Source organism: Lepisma saccharinum, chromosome 26 (assembly GCF_977018435.1).
Source record: "Lepisma saccharinum chromosome 26, izLepSacc3.1, whole genome shotgun sequence".
Classification (NCBI taxonomy): Eukaryota; Metazoa; Arthropoda; class Insecta; order Zygentoma; family Lepismatidae; genus Lepisma; species Lepisma saccharinum.
Window position 1 is genome coordinate 28989379 of NC_139254.1, and position 19083 is coordinate 29008461.

Sequence of the window (19083 nt, forward strand, 5' to 3'; positions counted from 1 at the left end):
TCGGTAAGGATGGAAAAGATTTGATTGATCATGTCCAGGATAGGGACAGATGGAAGGCTTGTGTTGCTTCAGCCATAAACCTCGGGTTTATGAGTTTAGGAAGGCTAGAGAGTTTGTTAGTTAGTTTGGAGGTTTTTGGAGCTGTATGCATAAATCCGGTATAATGCCAAGAATTACAGAATGACATATTAAGACAAGCAGAATCAATTAAATCAATCGAACTATTCTCAGGTGTTCATTGTCAACATCTACTAAACTAACGCATCGATACTATAGAATCATAACGGCTATAGAGATACGTGATTTTGCATTCAAAAAATAAATCAATGACATGACCTAAGACAGAATACCAATTGGTCTTTAGGAACTAATAATATTTCAAGAAGTATGGCAATAATATAGAGGTAACTTTTGATAACATGCAAACAAACTACCTTTAATTGTAAGAACATGAATTGTTGTGGTTATAGTTCATTTCTAGGTACAATTCGATATTGTATGCAGCATTGTTGCAATCGCTACTAACATAATTTATTACGTTTGAGAAAAGGGAACATTTAACTCATCAAATAATATTTTAATTCACAGGAAATTAAAAACATTACCTTCAATTGCATATCAGATGCAATTGCAAAGATGGAGGAAAGTGGTGCTGTATTTCGAAGTCGGCATGTCGACCCATTGATAAACATGTATCAAGCAATCTGCAGGTTAGTTACATCTTATATACGTAATATGTTTTGTTTAATTCAATCATCTTTGGAATGTATTACAGTCTCTAACAACAGTTACTTCAATTTTAGAAATGGTATAATCCCCCTTAAATATTTATGAGGACATTCCTCCTCCTATTTTTTTCTGTATACGGCCATGACTTTTACATTACAATAAAGTGCCTTAATGGTTGGTTGATTTGATGTTTTAAGTCAACTTTATGCACAGTAAGGCTAATCGGGACTGGGCCTACAGTTTAAAGTGCGATCCGAACCGCCGGGTATCGAACTCTGACCCCTTGAATACAGGGCGACGACGCTCCGACTGCGTCATCGGGGAAGCCCCAAAGTTCATTATTTGTAATGAGATAGAGTGTAAAAATATCATATCTACTACATCCTGCACTATAGGGTGACGTCAGATAGCTCTTAATTGCGTTTTTAAAATATTTTAAGTTTTCATCTTCCTTGATTTCACATAGCTGTTTATTGTATTCCCATATTTGGTGCATTCTGTTTATATATGTTGAATCTGTGATTCTGTATACATATTTTCATTCAATCGAGTGTTGTGGTTGTGTGTGTATTACAATTTCCTTCTGAGATATTTTTGCGCTTTTTACAAGTTCGCGTTCTAGGATATGCAGATATGGCAACACCGTGTTTCCAAATATTGTGAACGATTTTATTCATAAATTGTCAAAATAAGATCAACTTCACACACATGTAATATAACTGTCCAAGTTTAAGTGCCAATGGTTTTGGCAAAGTTAACTCAGGCTCTGTCCGAAAGTTACAAAGTACGCACTTGAAGTATGGTATTGGCGGAAGTAACGTCACCTAGTACAGCCAACTGCAAATGAAATAGGAGGAAAAATATTTTCCCGACGGAAAATAAGTTGGCAATGCTGCGAACACAGAGGCATTCTTGATAAGACGCTTGAGGAGCGTCGAGCCAACTTTCCTGAAAAACTACAACCCCAGTATCGATGGTCATGCTGCACGTGGATTGGCAACTTTCGGAAGCATGCTGTCTGTCTACACAATTCTCCCCAAATACCTGTTTGAAGATGAATCTTCTACTCGCATTTTATTTTCCCAATGTAGTTCTGACATTGTATTCATTTTCAATTATTTTTATTTGTTCATATTTTGCTTTGCTTTTAGGTCACTTTTATAATTAATCGAAACTATGAAGATTGATGATAATTAGATTAAATTGATGAAGAGACACTTAAAAAAGAGATTGCCAGACCAGGTCTCGAACTCGGAACCTAAAGCGGGTAGGTTGGGGAATAATAATAATAACTCCCGGCCATGAACTGGCTTATAACATTTGTAATTGCTCAGGAGTATTTTTTGTTCTGTTCCTGCCTAATTTATAAGTGACACACTTAGTTCGGAGAGGACAGTCCACTTATTGTTTGAGAGGAGGAACACATCTCGTTCATATACTAGATACAATCATGGACTATACTTGAAATGAGACGTGCTAGAGACTACTTTCGGAGATCATTTGGACGTGGCAATTTTGATATACAAGTTGCATTTTCTCTACTTAGATTCATTATGTCCAAATTTTATCCTAATAGATAATCTCGCAACAACGCAAAATGTTTTATTTAACACGAATTCACAATGACTAATATATACTGGACCTACATTTTTTAAATGAGAAATCTAGGTGACTAAAATATGCTTCATCACGAAATGAAAATGCAATATTCATTCAATACACTAAAAATGCTAACCAAAACAGACTTTATTATATTAATAACACTACACACGTAACGTTTTCATCCAACACGGTTTTCTTCGGAGTACGATTCACAAGGCTTAATATGATTATCATTCACTACAGAGCAATAGCTATAAATATTAGATAAACCTGAAATGAGGGGTTAGTGTTCACCATAAGAGAGTTGCAGCAGGTAAAACAAAATACATATGTAAGGAAGAGGTGTGTAAGTGTAAGTTTCTATGTGAAAATTTATTGAGTGGTAGCACCAGACAACTTTACGTCAAGGGTCCTAGATTCGAATACCAGTTTGGGCATTGGTGTTCTATTTCAACGTTCTATTTACCATATCTTCACTCTTCTTTATCGTCGCGATTGCCCAAAAATGGCAGAAAAGCGACGCTAAATAAAAAAATGTGAAAATTAGAAGGTTAATTAAGAGCTGATAGGTAAAATATATTTCATGAGCGATGTTCGATAGAAGTTCCGTTAAGATGTAGCAAGCAAATAGCGAAGTTGTGTGAAGGATTGAAGATAAGCTTCTATCACATTTAATCTAAGCTCACACGAAGAGCTAGAGCTCTCTGTGAGCTAGAGCAATGCAAAGCACAGACAGCACTTAATTATTGAGAGAAAAAATGAATTTCAAGGCTGCAAGTTTCTGCAAATGTCAGAATTTTAACTCTAAAATAATAATTCTTATGTGACGAATATGATTGATTGATTTGGTGTTTTAAGTCCACTTTATGCACAGTAAGGCTAATTGGGACTGGGCCTACAGTTTAAAGTGGGATCCGAACCACTTAGTGCCTCCACCGGGTATCGAACCCGGGACCCCTTGATTACAAGGCGACGACGCTACCACTGCGCCATCGGGGAGGCCCTTATGTGACGAATAGTATAATGTTGTGAGCCAGTGGGGATTTGAGGTGCTTTGCGTATTGTTGCCTTTCGAAATTATTTTCGTTGTTACCATTCTTGATATAGGCAGCATTTTGCGACAAGTTCTTAATTAGTTTTTTTTTTGTTTCAAGTCCATTTTATGCACAGATAGGTTAATCGGAACTGGGCCTACAGTATAAAGTGGGATCCAAACCTTTATGTGTCTCCACTGGGTATGGAACCCAGGGCCCCTTGATTGCAAGTCTTGACGTTATCACTACGTCATCCTGAAGACCATCCGTAATGGGACACATCTGCATGGATTAACATAAATTTATTTTAAACATATTTCTCACACTAAATAGAGTTCGTTATCACCACAGACTGGAAATTAGTTTTTGTGCGAAAATACGAGGAATACCTATCGCTCTTCTCTTGTTACTATTCATTAGAAAATAAGAATAATTTCATTTCTATTGTTGCTATTGATTGACGAAACAACAATGCTTCAAACTCAGAAGCCAATACTGAAGATTATATTTTTGTTATTTCACGCAATTGTTCTACCACTCTCAGTTAATTGCGATTATAAAGAATAAATATGTAAGGTGGAGGTGGGATGAAGACTATGTTCTAAACCCAGCTATTAGACTTTGAAGCGTTTTACACTAACCAATTCGCCACGGGGTTGGCTTTTTTGTGAATGTCAGTTTATCAAATCAATCTATTCGTCATTCAAATTCCAGAGGTAGCAAACCAACGTAAAATAACGAAAACAGAAAACGGCTACATATACACTTACCATCACCCACAAAACACACACACAAACCTCTTCTGGCATTTGTTGTGCTTAATGGCCTTGGGGATTAAAGATAGTCCATTTCTGGTTCAGCTCGAGACAATTCAGGTGCCTTATCAAAGCTGCCCTGAAGCACGCAGGGTTTCTAACCCAGTTCGCCATGCGGTCTACTATTATCTTTGCCGTTGTTTGTACAGTTCGAAAGCGCCAAGAACAGAAGCATGCAAATGCGCAGCTCGCAGTACAGATGGTTGCTCACTAGGTCATAATTTCCACATTCGTTGTTCATTTTGTTGGAAGTCACAAGTCCGCGATTTTAAACAAACGAACAACGAGTGTGGAAATCACGTGACCGAGTCAGCTTCCATCTGCACTGCATGCTATGCACTTCCTTACTCCTGTTCTGGCGCTTTCGAACTGTACTAGGCGACGTCACTTCCTCCAAATCCGTGCTTCAAGTATGTACTTCGGACAGAGCCACATGCTCAATGTCAGCATTATTCGTTACTCTGCACTCTACCCATGTCAATACGGTAATCCGACCTTGCAAAATGCTTTTTCCTCACCACTGGCAGTCATTTTACATCTGGTCAGCCTAGCACCTGGCGGCAGAATTTAGAACTACTGTGACCGTTCCAAAAAAGTCCGCGGGTTCTAGATTCCACAGGTGGACGGGCTAGTGCACCACTGATGCACACTTCGGCGTTCCGTATTTCACCGGTGCGCATCAAAGCTTTCACCAGGTTATACCATGACGTCATCAATTTTCACCGGCCTCCAGGGCTGGTGCGGTTGGTGAATCAAAATGGCGTCGTCTGCACTGAAACTTCTGCTGATCTGCCCGACAGACTGTCTTCTTTCCCATAAATGTACTTCTCTATACCGATGACTGTAAACTCTTCAAAGAAATTTCATCGGAACGCGATTCACTAATCCTACAACAAGCTCCTACAGAACTACTTGTGTGGTGTCGCCAGTGGAAACTTGAATTGAATACTCAGAATATCCTTAAAAAGGAACAAACTGATCTCTCCTTATACTCTCCAAAACTGTCCCATCAAAAATGTTTCCTCTCAAAAAGATCTTGGTGTTATCATCGATGAAAAGCTAAACTTCAATGATCACATTACATATACTATTAAACGAGCCATTCGTCTCCTTGGTATTCTGTACAGGTTCCCTGAAATCCAAAACCAATCAGCCATTAGCATATTTTTCAAATCCCTTATCTCTCCCATTCTTGAATACTGCTGCCCCATCTGGACTATGGCTTCTAAAACTAATCTTTCCAGGATTGATTCTGTCCTCAGCTTTTTCCTCGCCATTGCTCGCCATAGAATTCCTTCTCTCAGACACCTCTATAAAACAGATATTATGTCTATTTTGAAGATCCAGTCACCACACACTCGTCACGAACTAGCAGACATGAAATTTTTGCATAAAATCATTAATGGCAAAATTAAAACTAAATTCCCTGTCAACCAATTTCATCTACGAGTATCCGCACTGCCAACCAGCAACGTAAAGCTTTTTCACATTCCCGCTACAAGGCTCTCTCTCCTACAGCGGTCTCTTTACTATAAGCTCCCCCACTTATATAATAATCTGCCTGTAAATACCGATATTTTCTTGTCAGAATACAGTTTCCGACAATCGTTAAGAATGTAGGTGTAACAATTTTTTTTTCATCTGCCATCTTGTATTGTCTTGTTTTGTTGTTGGGTTTTTATTTTTATTATCATTATAATTTTTTTTTCTTGTTTCTACAGTTTCAGTATAAAGTGGTCTTTCAGTACTGTATCTGAAATTTTAAGTAAATAAATAAATAAATATACGTTCTGTAAGCAATAATACGGAATGTCACGCCAATTTTGTTGCACAGAGGGCGAATAAACTGGTTGCAGGCATAAACTGTAGACATTTTTAATACTACTGCTCCTTCACTTGCATGCAATGTATGCCGATGCATCAAAACATGCGTCCATCTTCTGCTGCAGCATACAGGAAAGCATCCATTAGCAATATTCGATGTTTTTACGAAATAATACCACTTAAAGTTGTAGTGTACATGAAAAATAAGATGATGTTAAGTGAAAATGCAAAATATTCATGAAAAATCTTCTGTGATTTAGTCACCATCAGTGACTATTTCCTAATAAACGTGAATATGGGTGCGCATTCCTAATCTAGCCTTCATTTGTTGCAGAATGAAGCTTTCCGGATTTCAGTGAATTTGACATCATTTTTGGTGCACCAGTCTGATACATGCTGGTGAATTCTGGAAAGGGCGGTGTATTTGAATGTATTTCACAGGATATTTGGATATTTGATTGGTGATTATGTTGTATTGCTCATGGAACGTGTTTTGATCGTTCAGATCATTTTGAAACTCTTTGCATTAATATTGAAAACTTTGGTGAATATTTTTTACGGGATGTACGTGGAGAGTTCTGAACAATTTTGTTAATTTAGTTCTGAAAATGTCGTGTGTTTTGCAGATATAAGTCGGATTTAGTACCATGTGCAAAAGAATTCTCAAAGGCATTTGAACTCTGCACAGAAGAATTCGATGAATCAGACAAACAATTAATGGATAAATCGATTGAAGGAATTGCAGAATATGTTTGCTCAAGACAAGGCGAGATTCTTTTTGGTAAGTTTTATTCCATTGCTTTATGACGCATATTAAGCAGAAGGTTGTGTGATAAATACTTTATGAACGTTTAGAATACATTAAGGTTATGATAATTGATCTTTGCCCTAACGGTTACACGCCAACCTCCTTGGTTAAGTAGTTAGAACAAGGCGCTGCGACGCCAGGGGTTCCGGGTTCGAAAACCGGCCTGAGCACGGGTGTTCCTTGTGTCTCTTCATCAATTTCTTCATATCATCTCTCATTCTCATCGTCACGATTAGCCAAGAGTGGCAGAAATGCGACGCTAGATAACAAAATAAAATAAAATCAAACCAAGGGGCTATGCCATCTTAGTACTATAGCGGTCGTCAGTGGCGGCGATTGGGTTCCAAAACTAGGGGGTAAGAACAGTTTTTCTTTCCCTTGTTAGATAAGGTTTAGCATAGTGCCGGAGAAAAACTTGCAAAAGTGCGGGGGCAACTGCCCCCTTCGCTCCCCTAATCGCCGCTGGCCTTGTGGTTACCCTTGTCAAATGGGGTCGGGCCGGAGGGTAACTCGAAAAATGTGTATAAAAGTAATTCAAATAATTTAAAACCTTCCTTTTCCAACGGTATCTTATGTAAATTTGTATCTGTTGTAATACTTTTTAAAATAAATATTGAAATCAGGGCAAATCAGCTGAAGCACCCCGTACAAAAGGTAGTTAAGATAGGTATAATTTCATGGAATGTTGTAGGAAATATTTATTGGTCTGAATCTTTCACGTTTGAATGGACCATTTACATATTATAGACTTTTGCGTGAATTTATAAATGTATAGAAATGGTTATCATTTGGACCAGACACTTGAGAAGAACGGATGTTTTATACAACGATTTTTTTATTAAAGTTTTGAATATGATGACCTACACAGTGTGTGTGTATATCCAAGTTATTGTTCGAGATTAGGACACCTTCTAACTATATTCAGATTATCCATCCTCCGCACATCCCTTTTAGTGCGGCACTACATGTGTTCAAAATGCAACCCATCTACTTCTTCTATAATTTTTCATTATTATCTTCAATTTATTATTATCACTTATATTTGCTCTTCCGGATGACGTAATGGTAACGTTGTGGCCTTGTAATCAGTGGTCCTTGATTTGATTCCTGGTAGAGGAACATAGCGGTTTGGACCCAAGTTTACAGTTTACGTTCAGTCCAGATTAGTCTAACTGTCCAAAAAGTGAATTCAATGTAAACATGGTCTCTGCTTAACATTTTACAACCCTAGCGTATGCGCTGTTAAACTTTTAGGACTACAGCACCGCCTGATACCATCTGCTATGTAATGAGCAACTTTGTTATAAAACTAGATAAAAGTATTTTCATTTGAACTTGCTACGATAATCTTTGTCAAATACTTGCCAGAAGCTTCAGATTGTAGAAAAACTTTTGAGTTACGCAAAATACATAAGGTATATACTGTTTTAATATTGTCCACTGGTTGAACTTCGTGGTGAATGGGTTATCATGTCCGTAGTGTGTGCTCCGCCAGAGAAAACATCTGGAATTGGAAGCCGAGAATGAGTAATTTTGCTAATCTTATCTCTTTCTTTATTTATGCCTTTCCTTGATAAATGTGTACTGTGGTGCGTCTGTCGAAAATATGTACACCACTCCTTTCGGAGTGAAGAAATCATTGGATAGATATTTAGAAAAAGAAGATAGGACTAATTTACTATGCGGAGACTCAAGGCTCTTGTTATCTCATTCCGTGGACAGTAGCGTGTCTTGTAATACGTCATTGGATTTGAGAGGGATAAGATCAGACTATGAAACAAATATTTCTGTTATCCGCAAATTAATTTTTAAAATAATGTCTAATGTATAGACAAGTATCTAGGAATATACTTTGGGAGAGTTACAATAATAATAATAACAATAAGAATATTAATATGAGAAACACGTTTCCTATGGTATTGTATATAGAGATATATTAATATGATATCCTCTTCAGAAAATAACCCTCCCCTCGCATTTCTACCTCCCACTGCATTCGATTTGTGCTGTTCCTGCTGTGTACTAAGAATTTTGATCCTTAAATACACATGATTTATTGTAATATTGTGTTATTCATTTCAACTTTATGCATTCTCTTAAAATTGATTTGACTGTAAATAAAAGGTATACCACGTGAATATTTATTAAAAAAATTCGAAAGAACACACTAATCAACACAAAGGTTAGTTCTGATGGAATTCTATATCAACCTAATTGAGAAAAATACGACTACAGTTCCACTAACTCTGTAGGTTACAATCATATGCGGAGAGAATCATTTTACAGTTTCTGTAGTTACAGACAGTTAGTACATTTGGTTTCTTTAAGGCGAAACTATTGAGTTTGTTGATATGTTTTACTTTTAACCTCTCGCATTAACGGCCATTTGGGTTGTGGAGAAATTCACGCGTTGGAGAAGTAACGTCAATTCAATCTCCAGGTGCTGAAGCTAAGGCAGTTTCTAGGGTCAAAGATCAGTTTAGTTTTAGAGAGGAATCCGAGTCTTAAAATTATATTGATCTTCAGGGAGAATTTATTGTATCGAAGATTTTTAACTAATCGGGAGCTAACATCCTTTTCATTTTCAAGGATTTTAACGAAGTTAGTTTCTAGGGTTCAATGACTTGTTGCATTGTGTACAGGCTTCTAATCAATCGGGAGCTAACATCATTATCATCTTCAAGGATTTTAACTAAGATAAGCTTCTAATCAATCGAGACCTAACATCATTTTCACTTTCAAGGATTTTAAGAAAGAGAGTTTATAGGGTTAAAGGACTTGTTGCATTGTGTAGAGCTTTCTAATCAATCGGGAGATAACATCAGTTTCATCTTCAGGGATTTTAACGATGAGAAGCTTCTAATCAATCGGGAGCTAACTTCACTTTCATCTTCAGGAATTTTAACTAAGAGAAGCTTCGAATCAATCGGGAGTTAACATCGGTTTCATCTTCAGAGATTTGAACGAAGAGAATCTTCTATCCAATCGGGAGCTAACATCATTTTCATCTTTAGGGATTTTAACTAAGAGAGTTTGTACGGCTTAATTACTTGTTGGATTGTTTAGAGGCTTCTAATCAACAGGGAGCTAACATCAGTTTCATCTTCAGGAATTCTAACGAAGAGAAGCTTCTAATCAATCAGGAGCTAATATCATTTTCATCTTGAGGGATTTTAGCCAGAAGGGTTTCATGGGTTGAAGTTGGACTGTGTAGAGGTTTCTAATCAAGCGGGAGCTAACACCGCTTTCATCTTGAGGGATTTTAACGTAGATGGTTTCTAGGGTTTAAGGACAAGCAGGATTGAGAAGAGGACTCTAATCTTTCGAGAGCTAATATGACTCTCATGTTCAGTGACTGAAGTGAAGATAATCGCTATGGTTAAAGACCATCTTTTCTGGAGTTGATTGCAAGTTGTAGAGAGCCAATGGTTGTCATATCAGAACTCACCTACTTGATAACCAGAGATCCTCTTCAATTGTTGTTAACAGGAAAGGGTTAAAGGGTTTGTCGGAAATGAATATTGATTTTGTTCAATGCGTTTTATACCTTTTGATTTTACCTGGTTAGTCTGTGATTGTAGTAGGTATGACAAAAGAACTCCGTGTGAAATTTAATAATGCTAATTTTCTTTCTTTCAGTGGAGTTGATGTATGAAGCACGAAGACGACCTTGGTCCTTTATGTTTTGCTTCCACGTCAAAGTGCCCCAAGGATTAATCTCCTGTTACGAATTAGCGAATTGGATTGAACCTTATGATGAATGCAGGTATATATATTTGCCTTGCAGTTTCAAGAAGGAATGGGTCGTTAAAGGATATAGAATAGAGAGAAGGCCAAGCTGGAAAGTAAACACCAGAATAATGTAGGCTGCTGAACTAGGTTCACTGGTAACGATTTAGTTATGCTGGGTGTATTTCAGGACATGGCAGCTCCACACCAAAAGTAACAGTACTAACGAAATAGTTACATATTCTGAAAATATTGTGAGTTGCCTCACCACCCAGTTCGTTCAGGAGCACAGAATCCATCACATGCCATTGCCAACTAATTCACCCAACCTCAACTGCATCAAAACAAAAATACATGAACACTCCTGAAGAGAGCTATTGTCAATCGTCCCAACCCATAACAGACTCCGATAGCTCACCGAGGCCACCATATAGGAATGGGCCGTATTCTTCAGCATACACTGGAGAACCTGGTACGAATCATGCAACAACGTGCTAGGGGAGGCCACTTGGTTCCTGACGACTAGGAGCTACTGGAACAGCGATGGCTGATGGGATTGGGGTTGCTGTCATTAATTATTCACATTGTGTTTGGTTCGAATTGTAACTGTGCTCCTTGTTTCATGTAAAAATCACATCACGTGTTCTCTCAAATCAAGGTTTTTTACCTTCTGCTTTATTTCATGGTATATCCCAATTCCCTAAAGACCTGTATCGCATTCCCTCTTGTAAAATATATAAAATTATGCAACTTTTTTTGAGCATTGTATACATGAAGCTCATACAGGCCGAGACCTCAGTTGACTGCAGCGAAGGATCTGTTTCTCAGGCACGCCGGAACAGACTCCTCAAGATGGTTGAGCTCCCGTAAGGACAATATTAAAGCGTGGGCTGATATGCTTCAGGTAGATGGGGTCGAATACGCTGATTAGCGCTATATTTCTAATTTCGCACACTTCAGTAGTAGTAGTAGTAGTACGGAAGGAGGTCTATCTCATTTAAAGTGTACATATACAGTATGTATATGTAATATAACTGTCTGAACTGGGGATGAACTACGTTTAAGTGAAAATAAAACTTGTGCTTATCAGCTTTGGGAAACGTTACTGAGACAGAATTGCCTTCGTGAGCAAGTTTTGGGTAATGCAACTGTAATAAACTTGAATCAAAAATGAAAACGGGTGCGTAATTATAACTGAAATAAGATTGTTCTACATTCCTTCTTAGTAACAATGACATACATTAGCATGCAATGTTAATTGTTCACTTTCCATTCTCTAGTGGTTTTAAAGCGACTTATTATAACAGCATATTTAGAGAGAACACATCTCTCGTCTTCAGGTGAATAAATTTCTTCTTGCCGGTAATGGGGATCGAGCATTCGGCAGACTTGTCATTTTATTAGAAATTCAGTTCGCTAACCAACCAGTCCACGCATCCCAGGAATTCTGTACTAATTTCTGATTCACTCATGAAACTATGCAACAACTTCTAATTTTTGATGAGAGGGGACCATAGTCGTTCATTAGAAGACGAGAGAAGGGGGTGTTCTCTATAATACGTAGTCTTAGAATACGTATAATTAAAAGGACTAGACAATGGATAATTTGATAACGTTCCATTAACATTGCATGTTAATTGTTCTGTATTAATACTTTAGATTAACCAAATTGCGGCTGAGTTTGTAAATTTATTTATTATTACTGGAATATTTGAAAAAATATACTGGGTTAGTAGAGAAAGGAGGAGACTTCAAAATATTATATCCAACAAACCATACACGACATGAACATAATCCGTACATCATTGGATAGAGGAAGGTTCCAAGTTTGTAATATGCGTATGACAAGCTGACTGTTTGCTGAATCTACGGCGGAATTCACGTTTCAAATTCCACAATGGATTCACACAAAACGACTTTTCCTGTGGCGTCGTCATTTACACCCAACGAGAAAAAAAAGTAATTGTTAGTGCACGAAGGAAAGCAATTGTCCTACAACATAACTTTGAACCATAATACAGGGTGTCCGGCTTAGACCTTTAACATTTCAAAAGAGCATAATTTTGCAGAGAAACCCAATTTTATTACCAAAATTTACATTTTGGTAGAAAAACTCGTGCATTTTTTTGTCCCAGCACCAGCACTTCACACAACCCCGATATGAGCCCCCCTGTGGCACGGCAGATGTCGAACCGATATTCCAATTCCGTCCAGGTATTCACTAGCAATTGAGGGGTCACATTGATAATCGCCTGACGAATTCTGTTACGAGGATCTTCCAAGTTCTCGACGGGCATACTGCAGACTTGGTCCTTGATGAACCCCCAAAAGAAAAAGTCTAGGGGGGAAAGATCCGGCGAGCGGGGAGGCCAAGTAAGTGGTTTAGAACCTCTTCCTATCCATCTTCTGGGAAAATGCTCATCGAGAAATTCTCGTACAATGATAGCAAAATGTGCCGGGGCTCTGTCTTGTTGGAAAATGGTTTCTGGAGGCATTTGAGGCACAGCGTAATGCTGAAGCATGTCTAAATAATTCGTTCCTCTCACTGTTTCTTCAGCAAAGAAGAACGAGCCTATTATCTTCTCTTTCATTAAACCACACCACACATTAACTTTTGGCGAGTCTCTCATAATTTCACGAAACTCATGAGGATTGTCACTTCTCCAAATACGGCAATTTTGCTTGCTAACTTTCCAACACGTGTGGAATGCAGCTTCATCAGAAAAGCACACTTTGTCCAGAAAAACATAGTTGTTGTCAATTTCGGTTAACATTTTGCCCGAAAACGTCTGTCTTTTAGGCTTATCATCAGGATAAATTCCTTGATGTAACTGGATCATGGATAGTAGACCGAAGAATGTTGAACTCTAAACTTGCACGTCTTATTGATTTTCTTGGACTTCTTGTTAATGCAGTGCGAATCATTCAATGTTTTCCTCTGATACCTTCCGCTTCGCGTACTTCCCGCGCACCGACACAACACTTCCAGTTTCTCGTAGTTGTTTATCCCACTTAGCAATACTCAAATAGGAAGGAACATTGCCGTGACGTTGAAGATTGAATTCACGCCGAGAAGCACGTTGAACAAGCTTCACAGATTTGTTTCCTGCCAGTGAAAGAACGCAGAACACTTTCTGCTGAACCATCAACTCCGCCATCTTGGAATTTATGCGTTACAAGCGCATGCGCGTCACATCAACTCGAAGTACTGGTGATTCTCGCAAATGGCCACAGTTGCCAGTCCCATACAAACAATAAATTTCATTTGAAATTGAATGTAACTAAAGTTATACTGTTTTGTAATGTTAAAGGTCTAAGCCGGACACCCTGTATATCCAGTGATATTCGGATTATGCTTCTGTCGTGTATTGTTTGTTGGAAATTACATTTTGAAATCTGTTCTTCCTTTTAAACTAACCCTATATATAAATGCCAGCTACTGTAATTACAAATTCATTTCAATCTGAGCTACATCATACAAGTACATGCATTGTGATAAACCTCCTTTCAAATCCAGTTTGGAGAAGGATTCCGACACACATTTGGCCACAGTCTCAACTGCCTATTTGTCCACTACTTTAGTTTGATATGTTCTAGTAATACATTAACACATATTTGATTTATTAGTTATACTATGAAACTTCAATTCTTTCCAGATTAGAGGAGCTGTTCCTAGAATGTATGGAAGGTACAATAAGGTCCTGCAAACTCCCAAGGACAATGAAGTTCGTTGAGGCCATCATTGATTCTGATTCCAAACTTGGCCCCTGCTCATATTCAACACAGGGCAATACTCCTATCCGCAATAGAAGGGCATTGCCTTTCACAAATTGGAAGAACCGGCCAGAACCAAGAACTATTGGCGCCTAGGCACTTCAGTAATTGAAGTATGTGATTCATTTAGTGTATTAGAATTAGAATTAGAAATTCTTTATTCATGGGCGAAGTTCAGCCTGTGGCTGCTCTACCACTTAACGATAAACTCTCTTGGAGTGATCACTTAGCTCTAGTTGTTCATTGATGACCACTTAAAAGGAAACAGAAGATCATCATTTTTTAAGTTTACCTCTGTCTAATTACCTAATTATTAATGACGGCTACCTTTCACCTCGTCGGAACCTTCGACTACATCTAAAGCATTGAAAACAAATGCGATTGGTTCTGATTTGATTTGATTTGAATTTAAAATTTTGGGAGCGTCAGCACTTAGGCTATTTTGCTCCCGTCACATTATACGGGGTCCAGCCCCTTATCGTTACAAATCACAACTCTAACGTTGCAGAACTAAAATCATAAAATATTAAAATGTTCTGACTTTCGTTAAAAGCTGAGGCTGTAAAGGGGCACTCAGCACACATAAGGACAAAAGACCAGGACAATACAAACAAAATTATACTGGCCATGGGGCCAGTCGCCAGAGCCTCGTTAGTCTTCAGTCCAGGGTGCACTAACGTGGAAGTGAGGTTGACATTTGGGTGTACTATGTGGAAGGTCACCCCTTACACCCCCGCTTGGTTCTGCTAAACACGAAAAGGGAAACATGACGGTAGGTAGTTAATAGACAGTTTTCTTTACTTTACTTGAAATCATAACGCAACGTCTGAATACAGGATCATTAAAAAAGAAGGACCATATTGCAAATCTTTATTGTGGACACTGGGTAAAAGATACAAACATGTACTATGCGTCACCAGATAGGGAAAGAATGAAAGTTTTATGCACTCAATTGAGCACCGTATGTGATGCGACAAACATCGAATCTACAATCCTGTTTCTTCGACATGAACTCAAACTGGTCTGAAGTTGTGAACTCCACAGCCCCAACAATTCGACGCTTCAGCTCATTCAGATTTGCAGATAGAGATGGGATATAAACAGTGTCTTTTACGTATCCCATGGATAAAAATCGCAGGGTGTGATGTCGGGAGAAATGGGAAGCCAACAACGACACACAAGGTTATGGTGCTCGTTTTCCAATCCAACATCCGGTACACCTGGGGAGTCACCATATTGCTTTCATTACCTAGAGCGTTGCCGTGCAGGATCTAGTGGAATTTTTGAATCTTACTCTCTCCGGTGACACATAACACATGTTTTTATCTTTTTACGATTTTTTTCCCAAGAATAAAGATTTGTAATCAGATCCTTCTTTTTGAATAACCCTGCACTTTAAGACATCGTGAGGTTTAATCAATTTACACGTTTACAGGGAATAGTTGATTTTAACATCTATTTAAAAGGGTTCCAATCTGAGTGTACGCAGTACCCCATACTAGAGAGTAAGGGCTGGTGATCTGTATACTCGTGTAGCCAAGGAATTCGCAGTTCACGTTGTAATAATGTCAGAAGAAACAGGAGGAGGTTCAGAAAAAATGTAGATGCTTCCCCCTTGACCTCTCAACGGTAGTGGCTCCCTCCACTCCGCTGTTTGCTGCTTGATGTCCAGTGTACAGGAGGAAATCTCGAACCGCAAGGAGAGATAGCTGGCCTCCACAAGTGCAAGCCAGATGCTCAAGCCCAGTGTGAATGGTGCCCATCCACTAGTAGTGAGCAAGACCCATTGGAGCAGTCAAGCAAGTCATTGCACTCAGAGGCATGAAAAAGACCTGGAAATTGCAAGAAGTCGCTCCTAAAATATCATGCAACATGATCATCAAACTCGCTAGAACACGTTGTCTTACCAGTTAAACACATTTCCCCATGCTAGGCTTTTTTAACTCACCAGGTACTCGCACTCATGAGATAACTAGCAAGTCTCAGTACGTTCTGACAATCAAATGCACGCCCCTCCAGGTCTTGTTAAATAGTCAGTTACCTTGGAAGCTCAAAGCACCTTGAAGAGGAGGAATCCGGGTAAAGAGACAAGTCGACTCGTTGGCACGGGTCTGGAAGCAAGAAAACTGTTCTAACGGACATGAAGCGGTGGGTAGGAGAAACTTCAACTTTGCAGTGTTCTGATTTCACTTAGTTGGCAAAACTATTATTCAGCGATCATTGCTAGGTTACCTCGAGCATCTTCGAGTACACGGTATCGACAAATCTAACACTAATTTCACTGATATCATGTTCTGTTCGTGACGATTCACTTAGTGTAGCGTGATATGAATGAAGTGACCCAAAGTTCGAATCTCGGGTAAGACATTAGTGTATCGTCATGAAATTGCTATTAATTTTTATCGACCTCATGAGGTGACAAAGTCATAAAATGTATCAAAACAAATGCCAGATGGTCATAATTAACATTGCATAATCAGAGCCCTCTGAAGCCAGTTCGAATAATCATATTGTGGTGAGCAGGCCCCCGTGGCGGAGTGGTTAGAACATCGCGCTACGACGCTAGGGATCCCGGGTTCGAATCCCGGCCTGGTGAAACTTAGTATGGAATTTTCAGCGCCAGGTAGAAATATGGCGCTTAGAGTTAAATATCCCTTACTCAGAGCCCTGCAGCCTGTTCGAAGAATTAGATTGCGGTGAAACATGGTATAGGAGCCATGGAAACCATAGGAGAGCAAATGCTGATAAAATAATATGGTTCAAATTTCATTACCAGGCAAAAATGTGGCGCTGAAATAACAACAACTAGAAGTCGGGCATGCAAAATTTTATTTTGAGTTTATGTCAGTACAGCATTATTCAATGTGAACAAAATCAACGTGAATGAACCATTGGAAGTGTAAAACAACGTGATCAATGGTCGCACGTAGAGTTTCACTGCGCGCCAGATCTCAGCACCGTATTTCCACTTGGTGTTCAAAATTTGAACTTGTTTAGCATTTGCTTCCCCATGGTCTGCAGATCCTCTATACGAAGTTTCACCGAAATCTGATGCTCAAACGGTCTTCACTGGGCTCTGTGTAGAAAAACTTTAATGACCACCGGGATAAGCTTTGGGGTTAAATGACATGGAAAGTTATTCATGATATCCTTATGGTTAAGGCTGTTGCTTCGTATTCAAGGGTTTTGTAATTTCAGTGTCTGTTATAATGCTTGTTGGTGACTGACGAAAGGATCCATTATATAAAGAAAGTAAAATATAAACTTAGGTAAACTTTCCTGCTAGCAACCACAACACAAAGTTAATTCAATGTTTATGTTAAGTTCAGTATAAAATATTACATTCAGAATCAACAAGCATATATTTTTCTTCAATGAAGTAAATGCATTATAGTTTAACAGATGTTGAAATTTTTTTTTATTATGCATTGCTTCCGTTATAAGCAACGTGAAGGACAGTTCATCTTTCAAGGAAGTTACATTATGTTTTTCGTTTGACCTTTTGAAAATAATGAACTAATTTTGCTGGATGTCGACAAGGTGATTTCTAGTAAAATTTGTAATTTACCAAGAGCTAACGTTACTCTCATCTTCATGGATTTTGTAAATACCTGAAGAGTGACGTTTACGCTTCAAAGTGTGGAAGCTCATCCAGAAGAAAACGGCTTCATATCCGAGAATATCCCTCCATTAATCACGTCTGGGAAAATGAATTGTTTTTATTCATATGTTTTGGAGATCAATTTTCACTCGGTATGGACGAAATGCCATAATACATAGCGAAATTACTTCTCCTTCCTTTATCATTTAACCTTGTATATCCATGTTAAATTTAATGCTTGTAAATATATTTCACAGTGTGAAAAAATGTTTAATCAGTAAATATGTATTTCCTCTGCAGGTTGTTGCAAACTACATTCAAGATTCTGGATGAAGATGTTTAAGACGAACCATAATTATTATGTAGGTCGTGCATTATTGTAACTAAATAACGTTATAATTAACCTCATAATCCCAAACAATTATATTACATATTATCGATTGGCTTCTATATATATATAAAAGCTATTATAGTCAAACTGTACTTTTTACAATATCTCACATTCAAGGAGGAAAACACAATAACGTATCAGTAAAACGTAGTACAAAAAATTAAAAAAATCTCTTAGTTGAGGTGTTGCTAAGATACAAACAAATAATGACACTTTTCGTATACGTTCCTTCATTAGGAAGTCCATTGCATAAGAAGAGCGAGAAGAAATATTAAATATTAAGTATTAATATTATTAGATTAAACCGTGTATGCAATATTCAAAGATCAAGCAAATGTAAATAAATTACAGAAAATTAAGGAAGGAATTGAAACAATGTACATTTACCAGGTTATGTATTATATTTTGTTAGATATAAAATATTACCATGTAAATCAGATTAAGCTCTGACCTGCGTGTAGATAAGGTGCCATTAACATGATTTTAAGATTTCTGTTAGTAATTTGGAGCAACAATGAAAAAAAGTACATTATGTACTTCCCCTGTTTCAGATGATCAATCTTTCAAGAAATGTATATGCACTTATAAATATGTCTGGTTGCATGTAGAACTGATGCTGTATTAAAAAAATATATACACGGAATTAAGCAAAATGCTACTAATCTAACCATTTATTGTTGTTTCCTCGTAGATAGAAATTACTATTATTTCATACAAAATGTAATTATAATATGTCTTAATATAATTATTTTTCGCATCAGAACAGTAATAAATTA

At 37.9% G+C, this 19083-nt stretch overlaps 1 protein-coding gene across 1 annotated transcript; it reads left to right on the forward strand.

Annotated features, from left to right (window-relative positions):
- The first annotated feature begins 583 nt into the window (after positions 1–583).
- LOC145979552 (uncharacterized) lies at positions 584–18825 on the forward strand. Its single transcript, XM_083112525.1, has 5 exons — positions 584–710; positions 6631–6785; positions 10452–10578; positions 14198–14428; positions 18217–18825. Exons 1-4 carry the CDS (start codon positions 637–639, stop codon positions 14409–14411), a joined length of 570 nt encoding a protein of 189 aa, XP_082968651.1. The 5' UTR covers positions 584–636; the 3' UTR covers positions 14412–14428; positions 18217–18825.
- The last annotated feature ends 258 nt before the right edge of the window (positions 18826–19083 follow it).

Coding starts and splice junctions, on each gene's coding strand:
- LOC145979552 (XM_083112525.1), top strand. CDS start 637: ATGGAGGAAAGTGGTGCTGTATTTCGAAGTCGGCATGTCGACCCATTG. Junction 711..6,630: donor ATGTATCAAGCAATCTGCAG/GTTAGTTACATC, acceptor TGTGTTTTGCAG/ATATAAGTCGGATTTAGTAC. Junction 10,579..14,197: donor GAACCTTATGATGAATGCAG/GTATATATATTT, acceptor AATTCTTTCCAG/ATTAGAGGAGCTGTTCCTAG.